Raw genomic sequence first — 25,040 nt, forward strand, 5'->3', positions numbered from 1 at the left:
GAATTTCAAAAATTTAAGGGAAAATATCAAGGAATTAGTGAACTCTGTATTAAAAATGAGAGAAATTTTAATAACTAATCTACAATACTGAACTCATTGTACAGTAATAATAGTTGTTCATAATTCATTTAGGTGTAATATTATGAAATATGAAAAATGTTTTATAAATATCTCAAAAATATTATGATTCATATTTTAGTAAAATTTGCTATGTTAAAAATAAATATTACTATGAATCTAAAAGTTATTTTTACATCCATTACAATCCAAATGACATTTTGAACGAATGAAAAGAAAAAATGTATTTGTATAATTATTTTAAAAATTATAGCACTGCTGATTCTTGTGTTAATAGTTATGATGATTTTATATATATCTAATATGATAAATACTTTAGTTCAATTAAATCGCTATATAAAATTTACAGAGTGGATTGTTATAATGCATTTGGAAAGGACACTTGTTAAGATTATTTTACATGCAAAGAAGATTATAATTTCAATTATTTATTATATATGTTTTAATTTAACTGAGCAAAAGAAGATTTCATATTCCCTAAATATGCTGTTAAATATAAATCAAATGGTAGATAAAAAAAGAATGCGTATTCTCACGCAGAAAAAACCATCATTTTTAGATTAATTAGATGTTATCAAGTGAGTAATCCTCATGGTAAGTCAGTATAGTTATATAAAAGCATTCCCACAACATTAGAAGCTTCTAAAAAAATATGTAGATGAGAAAATATTTAAAGATAGCTTAAATTACATGTTTCTGAATTTTCACATAAAGTGTTAGTGCTTAGTGGTGAGAAGGGAGAAGTAAATATTGGAAGTGATAACTCAGATAAAGAACGTAATATGTAGAAACCTGAAAGGAAGTGAGTATCTAAGAGTTCCTCATCAAATAATGGATAGAAAGCTCATTCCTATTTGTCAGAAAATGTTCTATAAGAAGATTTACCGAATTCCCCGTCTCCAGTACGAGAGCCAAGATTAACAGAACCAGATGCTAGTGAAACGGGATGTACTAAATAAAAGTTGAATTAGAGAGAAAACATATCAAAAGTTATATGATTTTTGCATACTGTTGATAATAATTCTAATACTTCAGTATGTGTGTATAATAAGCCTGGATCTATTCCCATCTATCTAGGTATATCAGTTCCTAATATATTCGCCGTAATTATTATTTTTTCCCTTTTTACAAAGTACATATAAATTTCATATTAAAATATAAATGTTTTATATTGATATATATAATTAAATTTCTTTAAAATTTTATAATTGTAATATAAAAAAATATTATATTTTTTTTATATTACATATTTTGTTATTAGATTACTACCTTTTCAACATGGCTAAATGAGGGGACAAAAAGAAGATAAATGAAGGATTTTTTATATAATATAGAGAAATCATAACAAGCTTATATTTTAATTAGTATCAGTATAAATCCTAAAAGATATTGAACAATTTGTACTTGTCCGTGTACTTAAGTTTTCTTTTGTTAGTGTAACCCATATAACGAAGTAAATTAGAATAAGAATATTTAAAAAATAATAAATTGTAATCTATATGTAACAATTTTTTATATGTAAAAAATAAAAGAAGGAAAAAGATAAAGTTGAAGTTAATAGGATGCATACATACTTTTAAATATCATATAAGAAATATATGAAATATATAATGAAATATTCAAATATGAATGATATAAGGAAATAAAACAATTCTTTAATGAGAAGATAAATAATCATAAAAAATTTGTATTATACTATAAATTATATAACATAAAAGTATATTAAATATATTTTCCTCAGTTTAATAATTAAAAAAGGCACATTTTATTTATGATACAACTATGAATTTTTATCAATAATTAGAATGGAATATATTGATAAATATTAGATATAAATTAAAAACTTTAGAAGTTTTAACAAATATCCTTATAAATATAATTACAAAAATGGAGAAAATTTCAAACAATTTTTTATTATGTACTGTAATTAATTATAAGAAATATGCTTATCCTAAAATGTGATAAAAAATCTTTGAGTAAGACAATTATTAGAAAATCGAGTAATCATATATTGTATACATTAATATATCTGTTTCACACAGTTGCGTAATAGAATAATTATAAATGAACTTAAATAATAAGAATAATATTATTAAAATATTTAAGCATATAATTTATACAATTTCCGTTTTAAATTTATAAAATAATTAGCATTTATGTATATTTTTTGATATTATTCTTTAATTTTTTTTTTGTGGTTCCTTTTTTTTATTAAATAATTGTATTTACTTTTTTGCATTTTTATATATAATAATATAAAAAAACTCTGAGAAAATTCAATGAAAGTTATGATTATATTTAATTTTTATAAATTACTTTAATGCAAAATTATTCATAACCATATCCTGATCAAATTTTTATTAACAAAAATTATACTGATACTACGAAAAAAAAATTTTTTTTTATGTATCATTCGTAATTATTATGGCAAATTTAATACAAATAAAATTTATAGTAAAATAAATAATATATGAAAATTAGTAATTGAATTTATATAAACATTTAATATTTGGCTTTATCTGACTTCCTGAAATATTAAATAAATTAAAATATAAATGTAATTATAACTATGGTATAAATAAAAATATATATTGAAAGATGTGAAAGTTTTCCTATATGCGTCATATTTTTAAATTTTCTTTATTAATTCTTAACATATTAAAGAATGATTTTTTTTTAAATTAATTACAAAAATATATATATATATATATATATATATATATAATAAAATGAATTCTCTTGTATATATAAATTATAAATTCACCAAAAAAATATTTGATAAGGAACATCTAACCATATTGAAAGATTATAATAATGAAAATTTTATATTATTTTTAAAATACAAATTATTTGTATTAAATAATGATATTATAAAATTAATTTTTTAATTTCTTTATTTGTAAATATAAAAAAAAAACGACATAAAATTGAAATATTACAAATTTATTTTATATTCTTTTTATTACATATATATCTATGTAAACCGTGCTCTTTTTAGAGATAATATATATAACAACGTTTTAAGCATGTTTTTAGAGTTTATATGAAAATTTACGTAATTTTTTAATAAATTGAGAAATTATATTATATATTGTGCGCTAAATTAAACAATAAAAAAAAATTTGTATATAATTATAAGCTTATATTTACTGTTGAAAGAATCAAAGAATAAAAGGCTCTTTAGTAAAGCAAAATAAAAATATAAACATTTAATAAAGTAAAGCTCTTATTAAATAAATGATTATAAATGAATTTTTTTACAGACCTGATAATAAGTTTTAGGATATTTTTATACTTATTATTGTAATTATGTTAATAATATGATTAGGAATTAATCGTTGATTTTTTTAAAGAACATAATTTATACACATAATAGGCATTCATAAAAATACTTATATTTATGTATAAATAATTTATTATTTTTTGTAACTACTGGTTAAAAACAATAAAAAACCTATTTAAAATTATAATAGCTAAGAGTAATCAGTATAATTATTAGACATTTTTAAAAAAATAAATAAAACATAATTATATAAGTTAAGAGAAGTATCATAGAGATACATAACAAAAAAATGTATTTCTAATGATATATTTAAAAATATTAACTTTGAGGATAACTAATTAATTTAATGATTAAATATGAAAATAGTATTTACTTATTCTAATATATATATAAAAAATGAAATTATAAAATAAAAAACTAATAAAAAGAAAGATATTAGTAATTTCAAAAAATAATGTATTCAGTGCAATACATACGATAGTTAATGTTAATTAAATTTTCATTTATTCGTAGTACGATGTCAAACATAAAGATCTATGTAATAAAAATATTAATAATCCAATAAATTTAATCATGTCAATAAATTATAACAAATTTTTCATAATGAAATGATGTAATAAATGAAATATATTTTTTAATACTAATATGTTTAAGGAATTTGTTTGTTTTAAGGCTTCTTTAGAGAAATATGAACTATGCAAAAATAATTTTATTCGCATTTTTTGTTAAATACATTTATATCAATATATTTAAATTTTACGTAATAATGAAAAGTTTAGAGTAATCTAAATAAATATATTCTTAAATAATATATTATCTGTAACCGCATATTGTTTTCTTTAATTGATAAACACAATTATAATAACATAATTTCTATTATTTATTGAAACTTTATAAAAATATTAATGATTAATCTTGAGTAAAAGTAATAATATGATTATATATATATTAATATTTTTAGTTAAACATTTATGAAAATAAAATTATAAATTAAACTTTACTAATTATAAAAACATTATATTCCTATATCCTCATTTAGAGATATTCAAGATAAAGAGTATATATTAAAGATATGATTCTTTACTTACTGAGTTAAACATACATTAGATATATTTATATTTATTTTTAATACTAATATGCTGAAATTTTTGCTATTATGTATTCTAACATTATTTAAATATATAAATATATCTCAAAATATAATATGAATTTGCATATAATCCGTTTTTATCTAATTTTAAAATTTACATTTATAATATAAGAATTTAAACTAAAGGAATGATTTATTATGAAAATGCAACTATTTAAATGTGAGCATAGTCTATGTATATGTTAGATAAGAATTTCTTACATTAAAAATGAAAAAGAAAAATTAATCAGTAATATATTTTTAAGAATGTTAAATGATAAAATCGAATTCGTTCATACAGGAAATATCTTATGTATATGTACATTTGAAGAAACGTTAAATTTATGATATGTAATTGTAATTTGTCTTATTTGAATATGTAAAAATTTTAAAATATTATTATTCCTTTTTTATTATTATATAATATTATCTATTGTGCTGCTTATGTTACATGTTTAAATGTGTTATTAACCAAAGAAAAATTATAATAATATAATTTATACTTTATAAAAATTTAAAAACAACTCCTAGTAAATAAAAGGTTTTAACATTTTACAGTTGTTTATAAAGTTTACGAAAATTATGCATATATTATGTAATTTTATATACATTACATAAATAAATATACTTTTAATATATTTTTTATTTTTCTATTTTGACTGTTCAATGACTGAAGACACATTTTAAAATGGCCACTATATTGCAGGTACACAACTTATTAATGCGTGATATATACGTATTCAGTGGAATATTCATTTTCTTATGAACTATATTAATAAAATTATTCTAAGAAATATGATTTTTCTAATTACATTTTTTTTTATCTTTTTTATTATCTCTAAGGGAGATTTTATGGAATCATTACCATCGAAAGTTTATTATAGAAAAATGTTTGAGTCAATAACAGATTATTGCGTCGAGTCTGATAATAGTAAATTTACACAAGCAAGATCCAAATTTAATGAATATGAGAAAATTAACAGTATTGTAAAGAGGCTTGTGAATCCTTTATGTCACGTATCTTTTACTAATGCAGGAGAGAACTGTGATAAACAATGTCATAAGTTATACTATTGGTTAGGAAATGAGTTATTTAATAAATTAGAGGAAGATTCATTTTCAAAAGTTATTGGAATACTTGAGGAAGTTTCGAATGCTCTTCATGAGCGTGATAAATGCAAATGTAATTTTTTTAAAGATGTTAAAAAGGAGAAGTTTGAAAAAATGAAGATTGTGAGAGATTATTGTGAAGATTATGAAAACATTAAGAGCACTCTAAAAGCTCATAATTATACTTGCGATAAGAATGTTAGTGATTATCTTCATAAAGCTACTAATGCATATGAAGAAATGTATAAATGTACACAAGGAAATGCTGAATTATATTATAAAGAACTTAAAAAGCATGTTCCTAGTTGTTTTGAAAAAAAGTTATCTCATTTGAAGTGTGAAATAAAGCAAGTGTCCGCAGAAAACCTAGGTACTAGTTTTTATAACACTAATATTTTGGACCAAGAATATGTAATTAATGTATCTGCCTTTACTTCATCTCAAATTTTTCTGTTCTTTGTTCTACCCTTTGTCGGCATTTTCTTCATTGGCTTCCTACTATATAAAGTAATTATTAATATTATTTATAAAATTAAATATCTTAATTTACTTCCATTTATATTTGTTTAATAGATAAACAAATAAAAAGTAACGGTAAAATAATTATTATATAATCATCTTATATATATCTTTTGAATAATAGTTTACTCCAATTGTATCATGGATACATACTAAAGTATTAAAGAAAAAATCAATTAGACGTAATTTGGATGAAATGGATATACTAGAATTAACAGAATACACGAACGAACGAAGAAGATCAAATTTAGGTAGAAAAAAACTAAATGTAGCATATCATGCCGCATGAGTAATCTTTTACGAAAAGTATATATTAAGTTTATATTAAGAATAATAATTTTAACAAGAATATTTGTCCATATATTGTTCTATTAGAAAAGAAAGAAAAAAAAAAGAAAAAAAATACATAAATTAGAACGTCTATATCAGTAGACAGAAAATTATGATATAGCAACTGATATTATAATTTAATGTAAATAAGAATACATTATTGATATATTATCATTGTAAAAAAAGTTAATAAGTAAAATATATAGAGAATTAAAATTAATAGAAAAAAAGGAGTGTTAAATTGGAAATTTCCATGTTTTTCGTTCTTTTAATTTATGTATCATTAGTCAAAATGCAATTAAAAATGAATTAAAATATTTGAATTTTTGGAGTTTATTAAAATTAAATATTTTTTACATATAGTAGTATAGTGAAAATTCACAACTTAAAGTAGCAAAATCCATAAAAGGAATAATTAATTTTTTGTAAAAGTACATCGTAAATAATTATTATTATGACAAGAGGAATGTGCACCGTATAATACAGGTCATATATAATGTACCTGTACTACAATAAATAATATACAATAAAATAAATGATTATATATATTATAAATTCGGAAATATATAATCTAATTTTGGAAATAGCATATTCTGTTAAATTAAATGAAATAACTTTTTATATGAATATGCAAATATCAGTTTTTCATTAGCTCTTAATATACATAACATAAATTTACATAGTAAAAATAATAAATATAATTTGTGTAATTTTTATTATGAATAATTCTATAAATAAAAGCTACATCTACATAATATTCTTTATATTTTTACATTAAAGTAAAATGTTATACAAAAATAAAAAAAGTCATGATAATAATAACAATTTTATAAGACATCACAGAGAAAAGAGATTTCAGCATTTTCATTTATAAAAATGGTATTCCTAAACATAACATTATAGAAGTATATACTGAATGCAATTATCTGTAATTAATGAAGTTTTTTTTTTTTTTTATTATATATAAAATGATGATAAACAAAAAGTTATATTAAATAAAAATGATTAAAAATATTGTTTAGTTCTTGTAATTTTATATTATATAGATACTGTTTCTTAAAAATATATTATATATAGTCAAAATATGAATATATAAGGAAACATATTTGGTCAATATATATATAATGTATTATTAAATTTATTGAAGTAAAATTAAAAGAAAAAGCATAATATTATAGAGTATAATATATATCAGCGCTATTATAAAAGAATGGAATAATTTAATCAAATCAATGATCCCATTAAACTATCTATGGATGAGAGAAAAAAAAAAGTATTACAATTATTTTACAATAAAATTTAAAATTGTTGAACTTTGAAATATATACCCTCATAGAAAATATATACTGTAAAATTAGGATATTAGTAATGTGTAAGGGTCAAAAAATGAAAAAAGCATATTATACAAAATTCGAATTATATATATAAATAAAATAAATTAAGCTTTATATAAATTATGTAATAAAAATAGTATGAAAAGGTAACCAAAGAAATAAAAATATAAAAATAACTAAAAAATGTTCATTATATATACACCTTAGATCTACAATTTCTTTTTTTTTTTTATGATTTAGTTTTTACAAAAGTAATTTTCCTAGGAAAACTGTTATAAATTATCATTATATTATTAAAATAATACATTTAATATATAATATTTTTATAACTATCTACTACGCTAAATGAATCAAAGAATAAGGTATAAAAACTTACAAGTATAAATATTTCTGTTCTCAAAGTTATATTTTATAAAACAACAAATTTATTTTATTTATATTATTTGCACAAGAGTTACTATTTAACATATTATTTTGGGAGTATTCATGTATAAATCATGAATACTTTATTTCAATGTCGTTAATATTTAAAAGAAAAATATTCATACATAAAAACATTTCCTGAGTTTTAGTAAATTTTTTGTATATAAAATTTTGTATTTTTAAACTGTATTATTTTATATTGTAAATTCTTTCATATAAAATTATGCATTTATTAATGCTATAAACATCAGTATATCTTCATTCAAATATTAAGTTTTATTTGGAGTAAATGACTTAATTATATAAAAATAATAAATGTCTTTAAATTTATATACGATGTTTTTACGTGATATTTATTTTTCTTATAAGTGGTATTCTTAAACTCAAATAAACATAAAGGATTAAGTCAAATATTTTTTTTGGTAATTGTGCGATTTGCATATATAAAAATGCATACCTTGGAATATAAAACAGCTTAAATATTTAATTTGTTTTTGCAAACATATAGTTCGAGCTGGAATAATTAAGGTATATATATAGATAAATGAAAGTAAAAAGGTTCACTGCATTACAAAAAAACATTTTAATATATATCTTAGCACATTTTCATTTTTGTGTTACTATTAAATGTTAAAATACTTTAAGTAATTATATTCTTTTTAGTAAAATCTATACTTGTGTGTATAAAATAATTTTAGTTTATGTTTCAAAATATTGGTAAGAAATTTCAAATATATTAGTATAAACATAATATTTAGCTATAATATATATAAGAGATCATTAATTTTGACTAATAAAGTATATAACAAATAAATTAAATGATTCATGCATTAATGATAATATAAGTGAAGTTAATAAATTATTGATTTAGTTTAGTTTTACAAAAATTATTAGAATTTCTATGAAAAATTAAATTGAAAACCAAAAATATATAATTAATTTGATATTTTTAACATGTATTATACCAAAAAAAAAAAAGCATGTGTTATGATTAGTAAAACAAGGAAATGTTCGCAAAAAACATATATTTTTAATTTTTTAACACTTTTGTTTCATTGCTGTAAATACTAATTTTTTTATCAATAATAACTACATTTACCGAAATATAATATTTATAAAATTATAATAATTCCTAGGGAAACTTAAAAATAGTAATTATTCAAGAAACACCTAGAACAATAGCATATACCTATATTTTATACATTGTACATTCTATATAAATTTAATATTTTTTAATAATTAAAAATAATGAGAAAAAAATTGTTTAATCACTCTATTACGTAATTAAAGTATACGTTGTGAATATATATGAATGAATTGAAATCCTGTAATTTTACTTATCGTTAATTTTTATAAATAATATCAATAATGTAGTTTTAAAGAATCTTTTTTTAGGTATTTTTTTTTTTTAATAAGTAGCAAAATTTTCTATACATTTTAATTTTTTAAGAAAAAATATTAATAAAAATAAAAGAGGTATATTTTTATTGTTAAAAGTGCCTAAAGTGATGTTCATTTTTTCTTTATTATATATATTACAATATTAGAGTCTATAACATGAAACAAAGTATTGAGTTCGCATGTTTTATCAAAATTTTTATGTTTATCATTTTAATTTGGACATGTCATTTTTACAGTAACATGGTACCATAAACGTTTTTTGAGGGAATTTGTTTTATTCATATTTACATTGTTTATTTTTATAAATTATTTTTTTTGAATGGGAATATTTATCCACTTATATATGAAATATTAACAATTTTTTTTTTAGAGTAGGTTTAACAAAATTTTGGATGAAAAGCATGGCTCTGATAAAAAACTATATAAACGAATTTATCGATTATTAGGAAAATGTGAAAAGACTATTTTTGCAAATGTTGGAGATTTAGAATTAAATATACCATATAATACAAAAAGGAAGAATGAAGAAATATTTACAGTTGATAATGAAAAATTTCAGAAGGAAAAAAAAGAAAAATTAGATAGAAGCTTATTATATAAGGAAAAATTGATTAAGCAACTTATGAAAAATAAATGTACCATGCTACATAAATCATATAATCATTATGAAAAAAAAATAATGAATGGACTTGATGATAAAGCTTTTTTTAAAAAAATGATTTTAATTAATAATAAGAATTACAAAAAATTAAAACGCAAAAAATTCGGACTACGCCTTTGTTTACTTTTCATTTTGTTCGTGGTGGTATTAGTGATACCTATAGTAGATTTATCATTTGGAAAATTTCAAGAAGCGGGTAATTTACTTGGAAAATTATGTGGCTTATCAGGACAAGATAGCCTTCAGCCTGTAGAGAGTGAGGTTACTAGAGGTTTTTGGGCTAATTTGTTTTTCTCTATATGCAATAATAATAAAATTATAGGATATAAAATATTTGGTGTTCTAATATATTGTTTACCTATCATAATATTGGGTATAATAATTATAAAAGGAATATATTATTATTATAAAAATGTTATAAAACACAAAAAAATTAAGTACGTGGAAGCTTTCAATGAATGGTAAGTGGTATATTTATTTCTTTAAAGAAGCCTTTAGTGTTATATATTATCTGTAGTATCTTTAATGAAATATTAAATATATGAATAATTGCTTAGATTTTATATGTAAATTTGCATGTACGTAGCTATATTTATACGTAAATGTAAACAAAATATGTTTTTATTTTTTTTTGTAAATTTGAATATTTGAAAGTTTTTTAATCTGTAATTTAATATACTCCAAGAATTGAATTAAATATTATGTTTTTGACATATATATTTCTGTATTTACGTAAATTTCACTGAAATATATATATTTGTATAGTAAAATTAATATGTAACTTTATAATTAATGTCATTTTATTGAATTCATTTAATGATGTACATTTTAACTATTAATATTGTTGCTTTATATTTTTAATCATTTACTAGTATAAAATTATTATTTTTTCAGATTTACAATAGAACGAATTGTTATTTTAAAATTAGCAATTAACGTGCCTCGTTTTTTATATAATGAAAGGAAGAGATAATATTTATTTTATTAAAATTTTTTTTTTTTTTTTGAACTTTAAAATAGTATTTTAAATTTATTTTTTATTATTTGTTCTAAATTTCATATTAATTTCTTAATATATTTGCTGGAAAAATAATATTTTTTTAAGGAAAAAATAAAATTTAGTATTTTTACAGTAATTTCTTTCGAATATAATTATTTTATAATTGTTATTATCTGGTTTACATCACATATGCTGTAGAAATAATTGAACAGAAATTTTTTTTCGCTATAAGTATTATTAACTGGAGGAATATTTATTTGTATTCATTGTTTAATATGTGTTTGCGAATTTATTTTTATGAACATATATATCGGTTAAACATCAAACAAAAATTAATATATTGACTTTAAAATTGTAAGTACAAAAGTTATTACATAATATATTTTGGTAAAGGTTATTGTTACATTTTCCTATTTCTAATTTGCATATAATAACATATGTATTAATATCATAAGTAAATTTATATTATTTTGAATTTTATAAATAGGATAATTGTATGAAATATTCATGCACTTATTTTCCTTTTTCCTTTTTTTTTATTTTTCTAATATATGCATATTTTTTAAAATATGGTTATGTGTATAAAAAATAAAAACAAAAATATAAGGGGGATTAATTTAAAAAATCCAAATAAAGAAATAATGGTACTAATTAAGTTTAATTAAGAGTTATACTTTTTAAATATATAACACAAAAATAGAAAATAAGCCTTTATTTACTTTTAAAAAATATATATGTTAGATATATTGAATAATACATTATAAATTCATTTTTTTAAATATAGTGAAAAGCTTAATTTAAAGTTCCTGCTTATAAGAAAACTAAAAAATGTGTTATATTTCACAAAACAAAAAATTTGCACAAGTTATTTGCTACTTTAATAATTATTGTATAGTTATCATTATTAATATATTATAGAATAAATAACTTGTTTTTTCAAAGTGTAATATCTAATAAATTAGAACTAATAATAGGAAAACATCATTAAAATTAAAAATTACTATCTTAATATATAAAATGTTGTAATAGATCTATATTCTATACATTTTACGCTATAAATTAAATGAGTATTCATAAATATTTATATATCTTAAATTTTTTTTTTATATTGAAATGTTTCCATAAAAAAAACTTGTAATTACTGAACCATGTTTAATAATTAACTTATACATTTTGAATATTTATGAATGAATTAAAATCATAGTATTTTATTTAAAGTTATTTTTTTATTTATAACATAAATGTTAAAAAATTATAATATATTTTTAAAAGTATTATATTATGGTTTGCATTGTAAAATGCATTTTAGGTATATATATATATATTGTTATCTTTCTATGAAGTAATAATAAAAAAAAATTGAAAAAATACATGTAGTACTATATTTCATTGAATATATAACACTTATTATAAATATAATTCTTTTTAAATATATTACAACTTTGGAAAACTTTATGATGGAACAAAAAATTGTGTTGTTATTTATCAAAATTTTAACGTTTATACTTTTAACTTGGATATGTCACTTTTGCAGTGGAATGGTATGGTAGTATTATTCAAAGAAATCTCTATTATTTATATTGTAATTAATTTTTTTTATTTTTGATTTTTTTTAGGATGAGAATATTTTTTTATTTAAATAAGAAATATTTACGTTTTTTTTTTTTTAGGACATTTTAAAGGAGAGTTTGAGTGAAAAATACAATTTTAGCAGACATTTAAGCACTAGTAATTATCGATTATTAGCAAAATATAAGCAGAAAAAGGATTCAAGTATTGCAAATTTTAAAGAAGATATTCCACATAAAGAATTGAAAGAAAAAAAATATATATCTAATAATAAAAAAGAAACAGAAAGAAAACACAAACAATCTTGTAAAAGTTCATTGTATATTGAGGAATACGGCAAAAATATTGGAAAAAATAAATGTGGTTTAACTAAAACAAAAAAGTATTTCGATTTTGAGAAAAAAATATTTAAAGAACTTGATTATGAAGATTATGCTAAAAATATCAGGAATATTGACTATAAGGTATATAAAAAGCTAGCACGTAAAAAACGAAGAATACGAATTGCTTTGCTTTAGCTTTTTATCTTGATATTGATACTACCCATATTAGATCTTTCATTAGAGAAATTAGTAGGTGGTGGTTTATTAGGTTTATTACACTTGTTATACCCATCTCCATCTGAAGCTCAGATTGCTCCTGGTGTAGATGGGCTTTTGGATACACTGTTAAGCAAAGAAGGATGGGGTAATTTACAAAAAATATTTGCATCAACTACATTCATTTATGGTGTACCTTTCCTTATATTTGCTGTTATATTTGTGTTAGTGATGATATATTACTACAAAAAAGTTATAAAATATGAAAATATTAAGTTCAGAAAAAGATCGAATAAAAAGTAATATGTGATTTTCTGTAAAGATGAATTTAATATATATAGTCATATCTTTAGTGATATACTTAACAGCCATAATAATAACTATTTTTATTTTATAATTACAGATACGTATACCAGTGTTTTTGTTAGGAAACAATAAACATGTATGTTTTTAGACCTTTTGTTAATTTGAATTTGTGACTGTTTGAACAATTTTCAATTTTTATTTTAAGGAATGACTTCTGTATATCCAATTATTTTTTCTTGATATATAAATCTTAGCTTTAAAATAGATTCTATAAATAATTTATATATATTGGCATTAAAATCAATATATAATGGAATTATTTATGTAATTTTATTGGATTGTTGCGCTTTCAATTTTACTAAACATATTTTTTTATTTTTTGATGAAGTCTAAAATTATTATTTGCTTAGGTTACTTAAGAAAATGTACTATTATAGTCATGTTAACAATGTTGTGTCGTTTTTTGCATTCAGCGTATGTATATGAATAATTTGTATTACAGTGGTACATATATAAGTTGTTTTTTTACCAAAGAAAGAATGTTAATATTTATTCTATAAAATATATTTTATTCGGCATATTTTATAAGCGGTGCTAAAGTATAAATCTTTTTAAAAGATGTAATTTTTTACCTAGTCTAATTGTAGAATTATAAATATATCATGAAAAGTTGTACTTTTTTATTTATAAATTACTTAGAATTACTTACAAATTTTGAGATTCTAAATCATTATAATTAAAGGAAGTGTTTAAACCAAATGTTATATTATTTTTGTTCTTAATTATAGTTATTTATTATTCCACTAATTACTTGTATTTCTATTATATTGAAAATTTGTATTTACGTAATCTATATATTTTGTATACTATTGAATGATTAAATTAATAGGTAATAATTAAGAAAATATTAATAGATAAGTTGTATTTCTTTCTGCATATGATTTATTTTGGATTAAATAATGGAAAGTTTATATATCATTTCTAAATATGATATGTACTATTATTTATGTATATTGCTAGTAATTATATTAGATATAATGAATAATTTAATTAATGGTTTTTGACATAATTATCGAATTGAATATAGTGATAGAATTCTCTTATTAATTAAATATAATAATTATTTTGCTTTTTTATATTGTTATTTTGTAATTTTTCAATATGTTTTTTGGTTCTATTAATTTATAACCATATTATAAATGTTTTATGACACTGACTTTATTATCTACTAAACAAAGATATTAGGTAATACATATCACAGGAATTATTTAAGTCTTTCTATGAATTCAACTATTTTTAAAATGTTTTATTATATTATTAATTTTTATGAATATACAAAAATACTAAATTTTTATTTTTTCTAATAATACATATTCAATAACTTAGCCAATTAATAAAAATATTGGGATGTTTTCCATAGTTTACTCGTAATTTTGATTATTTTATAAAGTATTAAATAAGAAAAGTTATATAATAACATATAAATATATTTATATGTAGCTGGTATTAGGATATATATTTAAACATATATTTATGGATGTCTATTATTGGCTACATATTCCTTGTATAGTATTGATAAGTAAAATATGTTATATTAAGGATATTCGAGACACAGAAAAATTAAAAAATTTTATAGATTGATAAAAAATCATATGCTTTATACTTATATATATTATATCTATACAGATTTGTTTTTTTCCGTAGAGCTAATAATTACTATGTACAAGCTTTATTTTTCTGATTAAAGTATCTAAGAATATTTATTAAAAATCTAATGAGGAACTCAAAATTTCACTATATATAACAAAATAAAATAAAAAGAAAATGGTTTTTTATAGAATTAGAATAAATAAGTGAATATAATATATTCGTTAAAAGGTGCTATAACCAGAAGTTTCAATAATATTTTATTTGTATATCTATTCAAGTGATCAAAAGAATTTAATTATAATAATATATATAATTTTTTTAGAATATCTAATAAAAATTTAACATTGCACCTAGTATATAATTATTCTGAATATCATAATACATATTCTAAAAAAACTTATGATAATATATAATTTTAATGTGAAAAATTAGATAAATGCATTATATGGTGGATGTGTACCTTTAATTAAGAACACTGATTTAAATAATATAATTTTTAAATAAAAAATATTTTAACATTTAATTATAAACAAATATATTTTAATTATTTTATATAATTGTTTCACAAAATTTTATTTATTCATTATAACTAATATTATATTTGATAACTTTTTAAATACACTTGTTACTTTCGCACTATATCCAAAAGTGTATTATAACATACTGCTTTTTGAAAATACCTCATTATATATAATTAAATTAAAAAGAAGCGCTAGATAATAAAATTGCGTCGTTTTTCTTTTAAATATGTTATTCTTCAAAAAATTAGATTATGAATAATAATATATTTATATAAACAACCGATACGGAAAATTTTACAGAAATGTGAAATATATGAATTTTTTCGAATATATTGAAATATAATTATAATGCATTAATCTCCATAATATAAAAAATATAAGATATATATTAAACATAAATATATTTTTTTAAATATAAATCTCTCTATTATTACATTTGTTCAACAAAAAAAAATTTTGTTAACACTGTTCTAATGAATTTACCAGCTAACATATAGGGCAAAAACGTGAATAAATATAATTATATTTTTTAAGTTATATATTAATTTGGTTGATATATTTTATTTATATATAACTTATTTAAAATAATTAATAAAAATAATTGAGCTTAATATAAGAATGAATATATATCCTAGTACTTATAGTAAAACTATTATTATTTATTATTACAAGTAATAATTATCAAATTCAAAGAACCATATGCCATATAAACTAAAGAAAGAAATCTAATATATCAAGAGAATTATTTTAAAAAATAATTTAAGGAAAATATATAACAATAAAAATAGTTAAAATATTTTATTAACAATACCTTTTGTTCATGATGTTATTATTACATAATTTATGTATAATCTCATGAATAACATTTATACACCTCTCCTAATCAGGAAAATTATTGAAATCTCTGTTTAAAGAAAATGTATAACATAATATATAAAAATGAAGAATTAAAATTAACTATGATATCTTCAAAAAATATATGTAATATTTTTTTTTTTTGGTCTGAGGAATAATTTTGTAATTATTATATTTTTTTTATTAATTGCAACTTCTTTAAAAATAAAAAAAAACGAATTTTTACATATGTATTCTATGAAAAAAATCATCAGTACTTAAATAAACAAAATAAAGCGTTATGTTTTTATAGTAATATAAAGAATAATATATATATCGACAAAATAACCCAGGAACAATTTATTATAACTAAATTTTTCTTCTTAAGCATATTTTATAATGAAAAGAAGACTTTTTACAATTTTTGTATATTTACATGTCATATAAAGTAGCAATTCTTTTCTTTATGTTTATATATTACATATTTTTTAAACTTTATAATTTTCTTATGTTAACAGAATATTTTATTCGTACTTATTTCATTAAAAAAAAAATATTACAAATATATATATATACAGAAACATAAGAAAATATATGTTAATATTTTCTTAATTTATTTATGTAATAAATTATATTTTAGTAAGTTTTAATTAAAAAAATGAAATCATAGAAAATATTAGAGAACCCATATAAATTATGCAATATACTTAATTAAATTCCAATATTAGTTTAATATACTAGAAGGATTTAATTGACATTGTAAATATAATTTTCAAATTTAATATATAGTATTCATATAGTGTTAATGAATTTTTAGTTAAAATTGACAATTTTTTTAATTATTCTCAATGCATAAAAATATATTTGTCAATCTTATTAAAAAATTACTATTTTTGAGTTTTCATTAAAAATTTTTTTTTTTAAAATTATCTCTTCTAATTGCTTCATTCATATATATAAACACACTCATGCATAATAAAATTGGAACTATGAAAACTGTAACATTCCTAAAAAAAACAATAAAATATTTAAATATAACATAATGTATTATTAACAAAGAAGAATACATAATCGTGCTATATATATCTTACCTAGGAAATAGTAGGAATTTGAATTGAAGGACATTTATTATAAGCAATATTCTTTATATCAATAAATTCCAAAAATTAGTTATATTGTATTTTTTGTAATATACGCTTGTTTAATGATAGTTATGTAAGCATGTATTATTGTATTTCTTATGGCAACAAGGAAAATATAGTATTAATGAATAATTTCAAAAATAATGTTTGAATAAATAATTATACATAAAATAATTTTTACAAATTTATTATGTAACCTAAATTAGCTTTATAAAAGTGTTTAAATGTACAAAATTGCATGTAAAAAAAAATATACCACTACGCATTATAACTAAGTTTGTATAGTATAAATGCTATTTTCTATTGAAAAAATATATCATAATAATAATTCATTGCATATTTATAATAAGTTGCATTATTCTACATTATTTCTTATATACCATTTAATATTATGATGTGACAAAGTTAATGTTACTTATATTTTATGTAAAAATATTAATATAATAAAAACAGTACAATTATAGTTTATTCTTTGCAATAAATTAGCTGGTATTTTTAATAAAGAAACATATATATGCATGTAAACGTTTAACAAAAAAGGTGAATAAAACGTACCAGTCGTAAATAACTTGTAATTGTTTATACTTAAATTATTATATATGTATAGTTTTAATCATTTAATCTAATATATACATCTTAAATGGGAAGGAAATTATGGAAATGGAAGAACAAATTTATGTATATTTTCATTGTTGATTGAAATAAATATGCATAGTTCTTTATTTAAATACCAATATTTACATTGAAAAACATATAAAAATTCATTTTTTATAAGAATTCTTTAAGTATTTACATAATTCATATATTCCATTTAATTTTCAGGATGAAATTTTAGAAAAATTACCTTCAAAAACTATATATGATGAATTCAATAGTCAAGGAAATTACGTTATTATGAACAGCGTTTGTAAAAGAGAGGATTATGAACAATGCGATGATATAGATACTTGTCTTAACATATGTAAAAGGATTGAAAAAAATTTTAAATCTTTATATGAAATGAGTAATTCAGGCAATTATAAAGAACGTTGTTCACATTATATATATTGGGTATATAAAGAAATACAAAATTTATTTAAAAGTGATTCAACAAAAGATAAAGTAGAAACTGTTGTTAATGCATTTCTAAAATTGCAATCCTCTCTTACGAGAAATTACAGAGTATATAATTGTAGTTATAATTTTAAGGAGAAAGATTTAAATGAATTGAAAGATAAAAATAAGGAAAAACAATTATACGATTATTTTACAAATTATGATAGTATTAAAACTAAAGATATTTGTAATAAGTTTGAGTTAAATAAATATAAAAAATACCTTAATGCTATCAATGTTTTATATGATGAAAAAAAAGAGAATTGTTGTAATTCAAAAATATTAGTATGTCCAAATTATTTTTTGAAATGTAGGGAAGATTTTAAACCGAGTAAACTTTTATCTGCGTTAGAACTCTCCAATGATCATAGTTGTAATGTACTTGAAGATTTTAAAGAAACTAAAACGTCTGAAAAAAAATTAGAATCTAGCGATTTTGAGACAGGTTTTTTGGAGCAAATTCTTTTTACTAATTGTCATATTAAGAATACCAGCACAACACTATCATGTGGTTTAGTATCAGCATATTCCTTGACACGTAGAAGTGGGAATGCAGTTGAAAACAATGAACAACTTAGGAATAGTGACATATCTTCTCCAAAAGATAAAAAGAGAGAATCCATTATAGATCTAGAAGTCGAAAAAGAACATGAAAAAATTAGGAAAATAGTTGGTCTTAGTTCAGAAGTAGTCAATTATCCATCTCTTCCAAAAACTGCCTCATATATGGATATTAGATGGAAATTAGACAAAGATGGAAAGTTACATTGTCCTGCTGAGAACCCAGAGAAAGATACATCAGTACTTTGCATGTACGTGGAAGAATTAGTTAAACGAGGTATTCTTATAAAAGATGAGAATTCTAGGATATACCGATTAAAGAAAGATAAAACATGGGCAACAAAGCCGTTAAATATAGTTATTAAAAGAGAAAGAGGCAAGTACTCAATACAAAGTTATTCAGAACGTCTACAAGTTTTAAAGGCTGATCAAATAATGGTTACTGATGATAGAAACTCAATTAGTCAAGAGCATTATGGAAAAGATAATGAATCTAATATATTACAGAACATTTTTTTCCGTGTTGGCACTGCGATTTCTTTGGTAATGGGATTAATTTTAGTTTTTTTCCTTTATTTTAGAGTAAATTCCAAATTTCATTTTATATTATAAATATTTTATAAGTCATCAATTTAATTTATTTTAAAATGTTTTAATTGTAAAATAATAATATTATATGTGTTCTATTTTTTTTATTTGGATATTAGTTCACTCCCTTTGGCTCTTGTGTAGATAAAAATAGAAAAAGGAAAAAAAGACATAAGACTAATTTCGTTGAACTAAACACAAAAAGACTATCGAGGAGATTCATAAAACGTACTTATAGGAATTCTGGTAGAAGGAGATTTAGTGTAGTAAATATAGAATAATGAACTTCATTTCATTAATGTTATAAAGAATATCAAATAATTTAGTTGAAAGATATTAAAATAAGAACAAAATTGAGTTAAATATACATTTCTATTAAATAGCCATATTTAACAAAATGCAATAAAGAAAAAAGTACAGTTAAAATATATTACTTTTAGTTTTTAACGTTTTATATTTAATTGTATGTATTTTTTATATACACTTTAATAATATTATTATTAAAATTTTTTTATAATATCTTTTTTTTTATTAAATTTTTTCTTATTGAATAACTATAATTTTAGCAAAAACTAATATCATATCTACATGTAAAAAAATATATTTAATTCTGATTTTCTGTGCTTATTTAAGTCTACATTAAAGTATGAGTTGCAGATGACTATTGATAAAATATTTTTGTTTGTTTTAATTACACTCAAAAATAGTTTATTAAATTCATTTTATACTTGGTTAAAGAGTTGAATATAAGTAATATGTTATAGTTATATTTGATATAAAAATAAATTTGAATTTATATATATAATGAATAAGTTCAGAACAAGTAAATTAACAAATAAAATAGGAGCTTTATGAACTTCTCAAAATGTAATATTCATGTAAAGCATCAAATAATAATTCTTATGTAAATTCATTTTTATAAGAAAAGATAAATAGAAAATTAAGTTTAAAGACTATGTTGTCATATATGTGCAAATGTTTTGTATTCCTAATAAGAATTATATTTTCTTATTTTATCTTAATTTTTTGGTAAAATAATATTTCACCTGAAGAACACTGCTTTTATATATATAAATCGATGAAGTTAATGAATAATATGAACTCTGTACCATATGAGATTTTTATTATATATATCCTTAATTAATATTGAATAATAAAGTTATTAATTTATGCTTTCATTAATATATATTATTTATAAGGTAAATATATTATAAATATACATGACAAAATGAATTAAAATAAGTACATTATTATAAATATTATTACAAATATTGGTATCAAAATAAAAAAGGAAAAAGGATAAAGTAAGAATTATATATAGAAATTAAACAGTGTCCATAAAAAATTATATATTACTGTTGTTCGGTAAAATAATTATAGATATATTTTTAAATGAAGTTCTATCAGAAATTATTATATGAAAAAACATATATTATTAAATCTTCCAATATTAATAAAATTTTTTAATTTATAATTAAAAAAAAATAATCTATAAAATAAAAAGAAAGCGCTTATAAAAAAATTTAATGAAAAAATTTAAAAAATATAATAAACAGTCAATTAAGTGTCAATCTGCAGAAAAATAAAATTTTACTTGTCATTGATATATATAAAAAATTTTAATAGCTTTGTTTAACTTAAATAAATTATGTAATTTTATTTAACATATATGTTGCGTATATAATTTTTAGTGTTTTAAAAGAAATTATTAAATACCATTACTTTGATTTATTACATACTTTTTTAATATATTTTTGTTTTGGGTTTTTGTAAATTTTGATTTAATAATTTAATATATTTTATATAATATGTTTTTTATAAAATTTGTTTATTAAGTTATTCAAAATTACATTACAAGATTATAGGAGTTATTAATAATTTTATATTAGTTTATTTTATTATAGTTCATAATAATTTTCTAAGTAAATATTTTTGTTAACCAGATTATATTTTTGTAATATATAAAATATATTTTATGTTTTCAAAAACGATGCATAAATATTATGTGTAATAAACTTATAAATGGAAAACAATATTTAGTTATAATGAAAAAAAAATATATTAATAATTTATTTTATGCAATAATTCACTTGTTATATTATTATTCATTCATTAAATAAATTTTGTATGCTAATTACAAACTAATTCTCAATGTACGAAAAATGATATTATGAAAAAAAAGAAAAAACAATACATTATTGCAGTTGACAGTTATAAGTGAATTATATTTATTTTAAAAAATTATATATATAAAGTATTACAAGTATTCATCAGGATTTTTATTTTGTATTTTTTTCTTTTATATTTAAGATAGTTTACAAATTTTATAATTAATAAAAAAATGTATGTTTCTAATTTTGGCGCATAAGTAAAAATTCGTACATATAAGACTACTAAAATATTACAGCTAACTTTCTAATATGATTTAGTATTACAATATTGTATATAGAAATAACAGTTAATATTTTTAATATTTTACAAAAATATTAATATAAATATGAAAAAAACACAAAAGTACTATATCTATTTATCAGATAGTGAATGTTAATTATAAAAATTATCTATGGATTGATATTTTATAATTTCCATATAATTGTATATAACTGAATTATTTCAGAACTATTTGTATTAACTCTATAACTCCTTAATTTTACTTACTCTATAATATACATTATAGTAATTATATTTAAATTGTAAGAATTTTAATATATTTTTTCTTATAAAATATGCATTTATGATTTATTAAAATAATTATTTGTTTAATTATTTAATTTCAAATAATTATAAGAATTTAAAATAATGTTTTATTAGACAGATAAGTATAAAAAATAGTTAATTTATTTTATATATATCAATTTACTATCATATAAAAGAATATAAACTACATTATAAACTTAAAAAAATACAATTATATTTTTTATTACATAGGGAAATTAAAGTTTAAAACAACATATTAAAGATATATGACAAATTTTTTTTATTATTATATTATCATTACTTCAATATATATATATCTTTAAAAAAAAAAAAAAAAAAAATTGGGTTTAAAAATATTTATCTAGTAATAAATGCATAAATAATGATAATTAAAAATTAAACTTGCAACAGTTGTGTTACAAAAGTAAAAGTACCTTCTCAATTTACAATTTAAATGTATATTTTTTCTTAAACAAGTTAGTGTGCTATATATTTGATTTTTTTAAATATAATATGGGCTATGGAACAGTTCAAATATTATTTTTTAATTAATGCAATGCTGTAAATCTTATGACAGAAATAGTTTTAGAAATTATATTTTTTTCTGCATTATTCATATTATTATGTGGTTATTATATCATCACAAGAACTTTTCCCATAATTTAATGTTAATAATTTAATAATTATTGATAACAAATAATCGTTAATATTATTTATAGTTTTATTAATATAATGTACAACAGAATATCTATATTATCTATGTTCTATATACTCCATAAATACTATATATAGAAATGTTGAGAAATCATATTTTTTTTTTTTTTTTAAAATGGCTTAAAAATAAAATTATCTGATTACTCTAATATATTTAATTATATATTTATGAATAAATTAAAATTGTATTATTTTTATTAAGATTAGTTTTTTTGTAATTATTCTTTAAATATAAATAACATAATTCATATATAATCTAATTTTTCTGCGTAAATGTTATAAAAAAAAATTATGGATATATTCATTTTATTAAGTTCATATAAAAATATAAAAAATTATAATAAATAAATAAAAAGTCCTTAATCATTAGGAGCATATAATATGACTGTTAATTTTTTAGGTATTAATTATATTTAAATTTTAAAGATCTGTAAAATGGAACAAACGATTATGTTACCATATTATATTAGGATTTGTTTGTTTATCCTATTGAGTTGCATATCTCATTTTCATCATGATATGGTATTATGATTTTATTTAGAGATATTTTTATTATTCACATTTTTTTAGTTTTATTTTTATTAATACTTGTGTTACCATAAAATTAGATATTCTTTTGAATAATAAATATTTGTTTTTTAGAGTACCTTTAATAAATATTTGGCTGGGAGAAAAAATATTGATGAAACATTAGATACAATAACTTATCGATTACTAGCAAAATATAAGCATGAAAAGGGTCCAATTATTGCACGGTTGAAAAAAGATATACCAACTATCAATGAATACTCAAAAATGTGTGTTTCAAACAATGGAAAAGTAGAAAAAGGAAAAAATAAAAGAACAAATCAATGTTTATTAAATAATATAGTAGAACATGGCCATACTAATATAAATAAATCTTCGGTATACAGTAGAAGAAATTCACATTTTGAAAAAAGGATGTTAGATAAAATATACTATAAAAATAAAGTTAGGCATTTTACAAATGCTGATTTTTTGTTTTTAAAAAATGATATAAAAGTAAACAAATCTTTTATCTGTGCTGTAACTATCTACCATTTATTTGTTTCAATAATAGGATCTGTTTTACTACTGTGTACATATAAAAACTTAAAATTTAAATTTACATTAGATTGGAGTCTTGGATTATGTATATTAGGGTGTATATGCGTGTTCATAGTTATTCTAATAATGATTTATCTCCATAGACAAATTTTAAAATATGGCAAGATAAGACATATAAAGAGTGAATTGCATAATACGGCATATCCTTCTCACTGAATAGTAGTCTTTTATAACAATAAGTTTCAATAAATTTTTAAATATTATTGCCAAATAACAAACATACATATAATTACATAAATATGGCAAATCCACATGAATTTGTATTGTAAATTTGATCCTCAACAGTATAAATGTACACTTTTATTTTTATTGGTCAATTTAAAAGATTTATTTCTTTTCTCATCGTGTTTGAGAGAATTCATCAGGTTAAAACAATATTATGGTTGATATATATACTTCTATATTAATCAAAATTTTTTAGAAAAATA

At 19.2% G+C, this 25,040-nt stretch overlaps 4 protein-coding genes and 2 pseudogenes across 6 annotated transcripts; all 6 read left to right on the plus strand.

Annotated features, from left to right (window-relative positions):
- Positions 1–224: 224 nt before the first annotated feature.
- PmUG01_00034550 lies at positions 225–1,246 on the plus strand (annotated as a pseudogene). Its single transcript is given in 4 exon segments — positions 225–479; positions 493–756; positions 771–1,184; positions 1,199–1,246. Coding segments are annotated over 4 exon segments (981 nt in total).
- A 3,932-nt stretch (positions 1,247–5,178) lies between these two features.
- Positions 5,179–6,408, plus strand: PmUG01_00034600 (PIR protein; the record flags this gene model as incomplete). Its single annotated transcript, XM_029008508.1, has 3 exons — positions 5,179–5,196; positions 5,334–6,107; positions 6,244–6,408. 3 exons carry the CDS (start codon positions 5,179–5,181, stop codon positions 6,406–6,408), a joined length of 957 nt encoding a protein of 318 aa, XP_028859330.1.
- A 3,355-nt stretch (positions 6,409–9,763) lies between these two features.
- PmUG01_00034700 (Plasmodium exported protein, unknown function) lies at positions 9,764–10,733 on the plus strand (the record flags this gene model as incomplete). Its single annotated transcript, XM_029008519.1, has 2 exons — positions 9,764–9,850; positions 9,978–10,733. 2 exons carry the CDS (start codon positions 9,764–9,766, stop codon positions 10,731–10,733), a joined length of 843 nt encoding a protein of 280 aa, XP_028859331.1.
- A 1,992-nt stretch (positions 10,734–12,725) lies between these two features.
- PmUG01_00034800 lies at positions 12,726–13,679 on the plus strand (annotated as a pseudogene). The gene is made up of 2 exons: positions 12,726–12,809; positions 12,939–13,679. Coding segments are annotated over exons 1-2 (825 nt in total).
- A 4,810-nt stretch (positions 13,680–18,489) lies between these two features.
- On the plus strand, positions 18,490–20,354 carry PmUG01_00034900 (PIR protein; the record flags this gene model as incomplete). The annotated part of the gene is made up of 3 exons (XM_029008530.1): positions 18,490–18,507; positions 18,652–20,028; positions 20,193–20,354. 3 exons carry the CDS (start codon positions 18,490–18,492, stop codon positions 20,352–20,354), a joined length of 1,557 nt encoding a protein of 518 aa, XP_028859332.1.
- A 3,565-nt stretch (positions 20,355–23,919) lies between these two features.
- On the plus strand, positions 23,920–24,768 carry PmUG01_00035000 (Plasmodium exported protein, unknown function; the record flags this gene model as incomplete). Its single annotated transcript, XM_029008541.1, has 2 exons — positions 23,920–24,006; positions 24,127–24,768. 2 exons carry the CDS (start codon positions 23,920–23,922, stop codon positions 24,766–24,768), a joined length of 729 nt encoding a protein of 242 aa, XP_028859333.1.
- Positions 24,769–25,040: the final 272 nt, after the last annotated feature.

This window comes from Plasmodium malariae (assembly GCF_900090045.1).
Source record: "Plasmodium malariae genome assembly, contig: PmUG01_00_16, whole genome shotgun sequence".
NCBI lineage: Eukaryota > Apicomplexa > Aconoidasida > Haemosporida > Plasmodiidae > Plasmodium > Plasmodium malariae.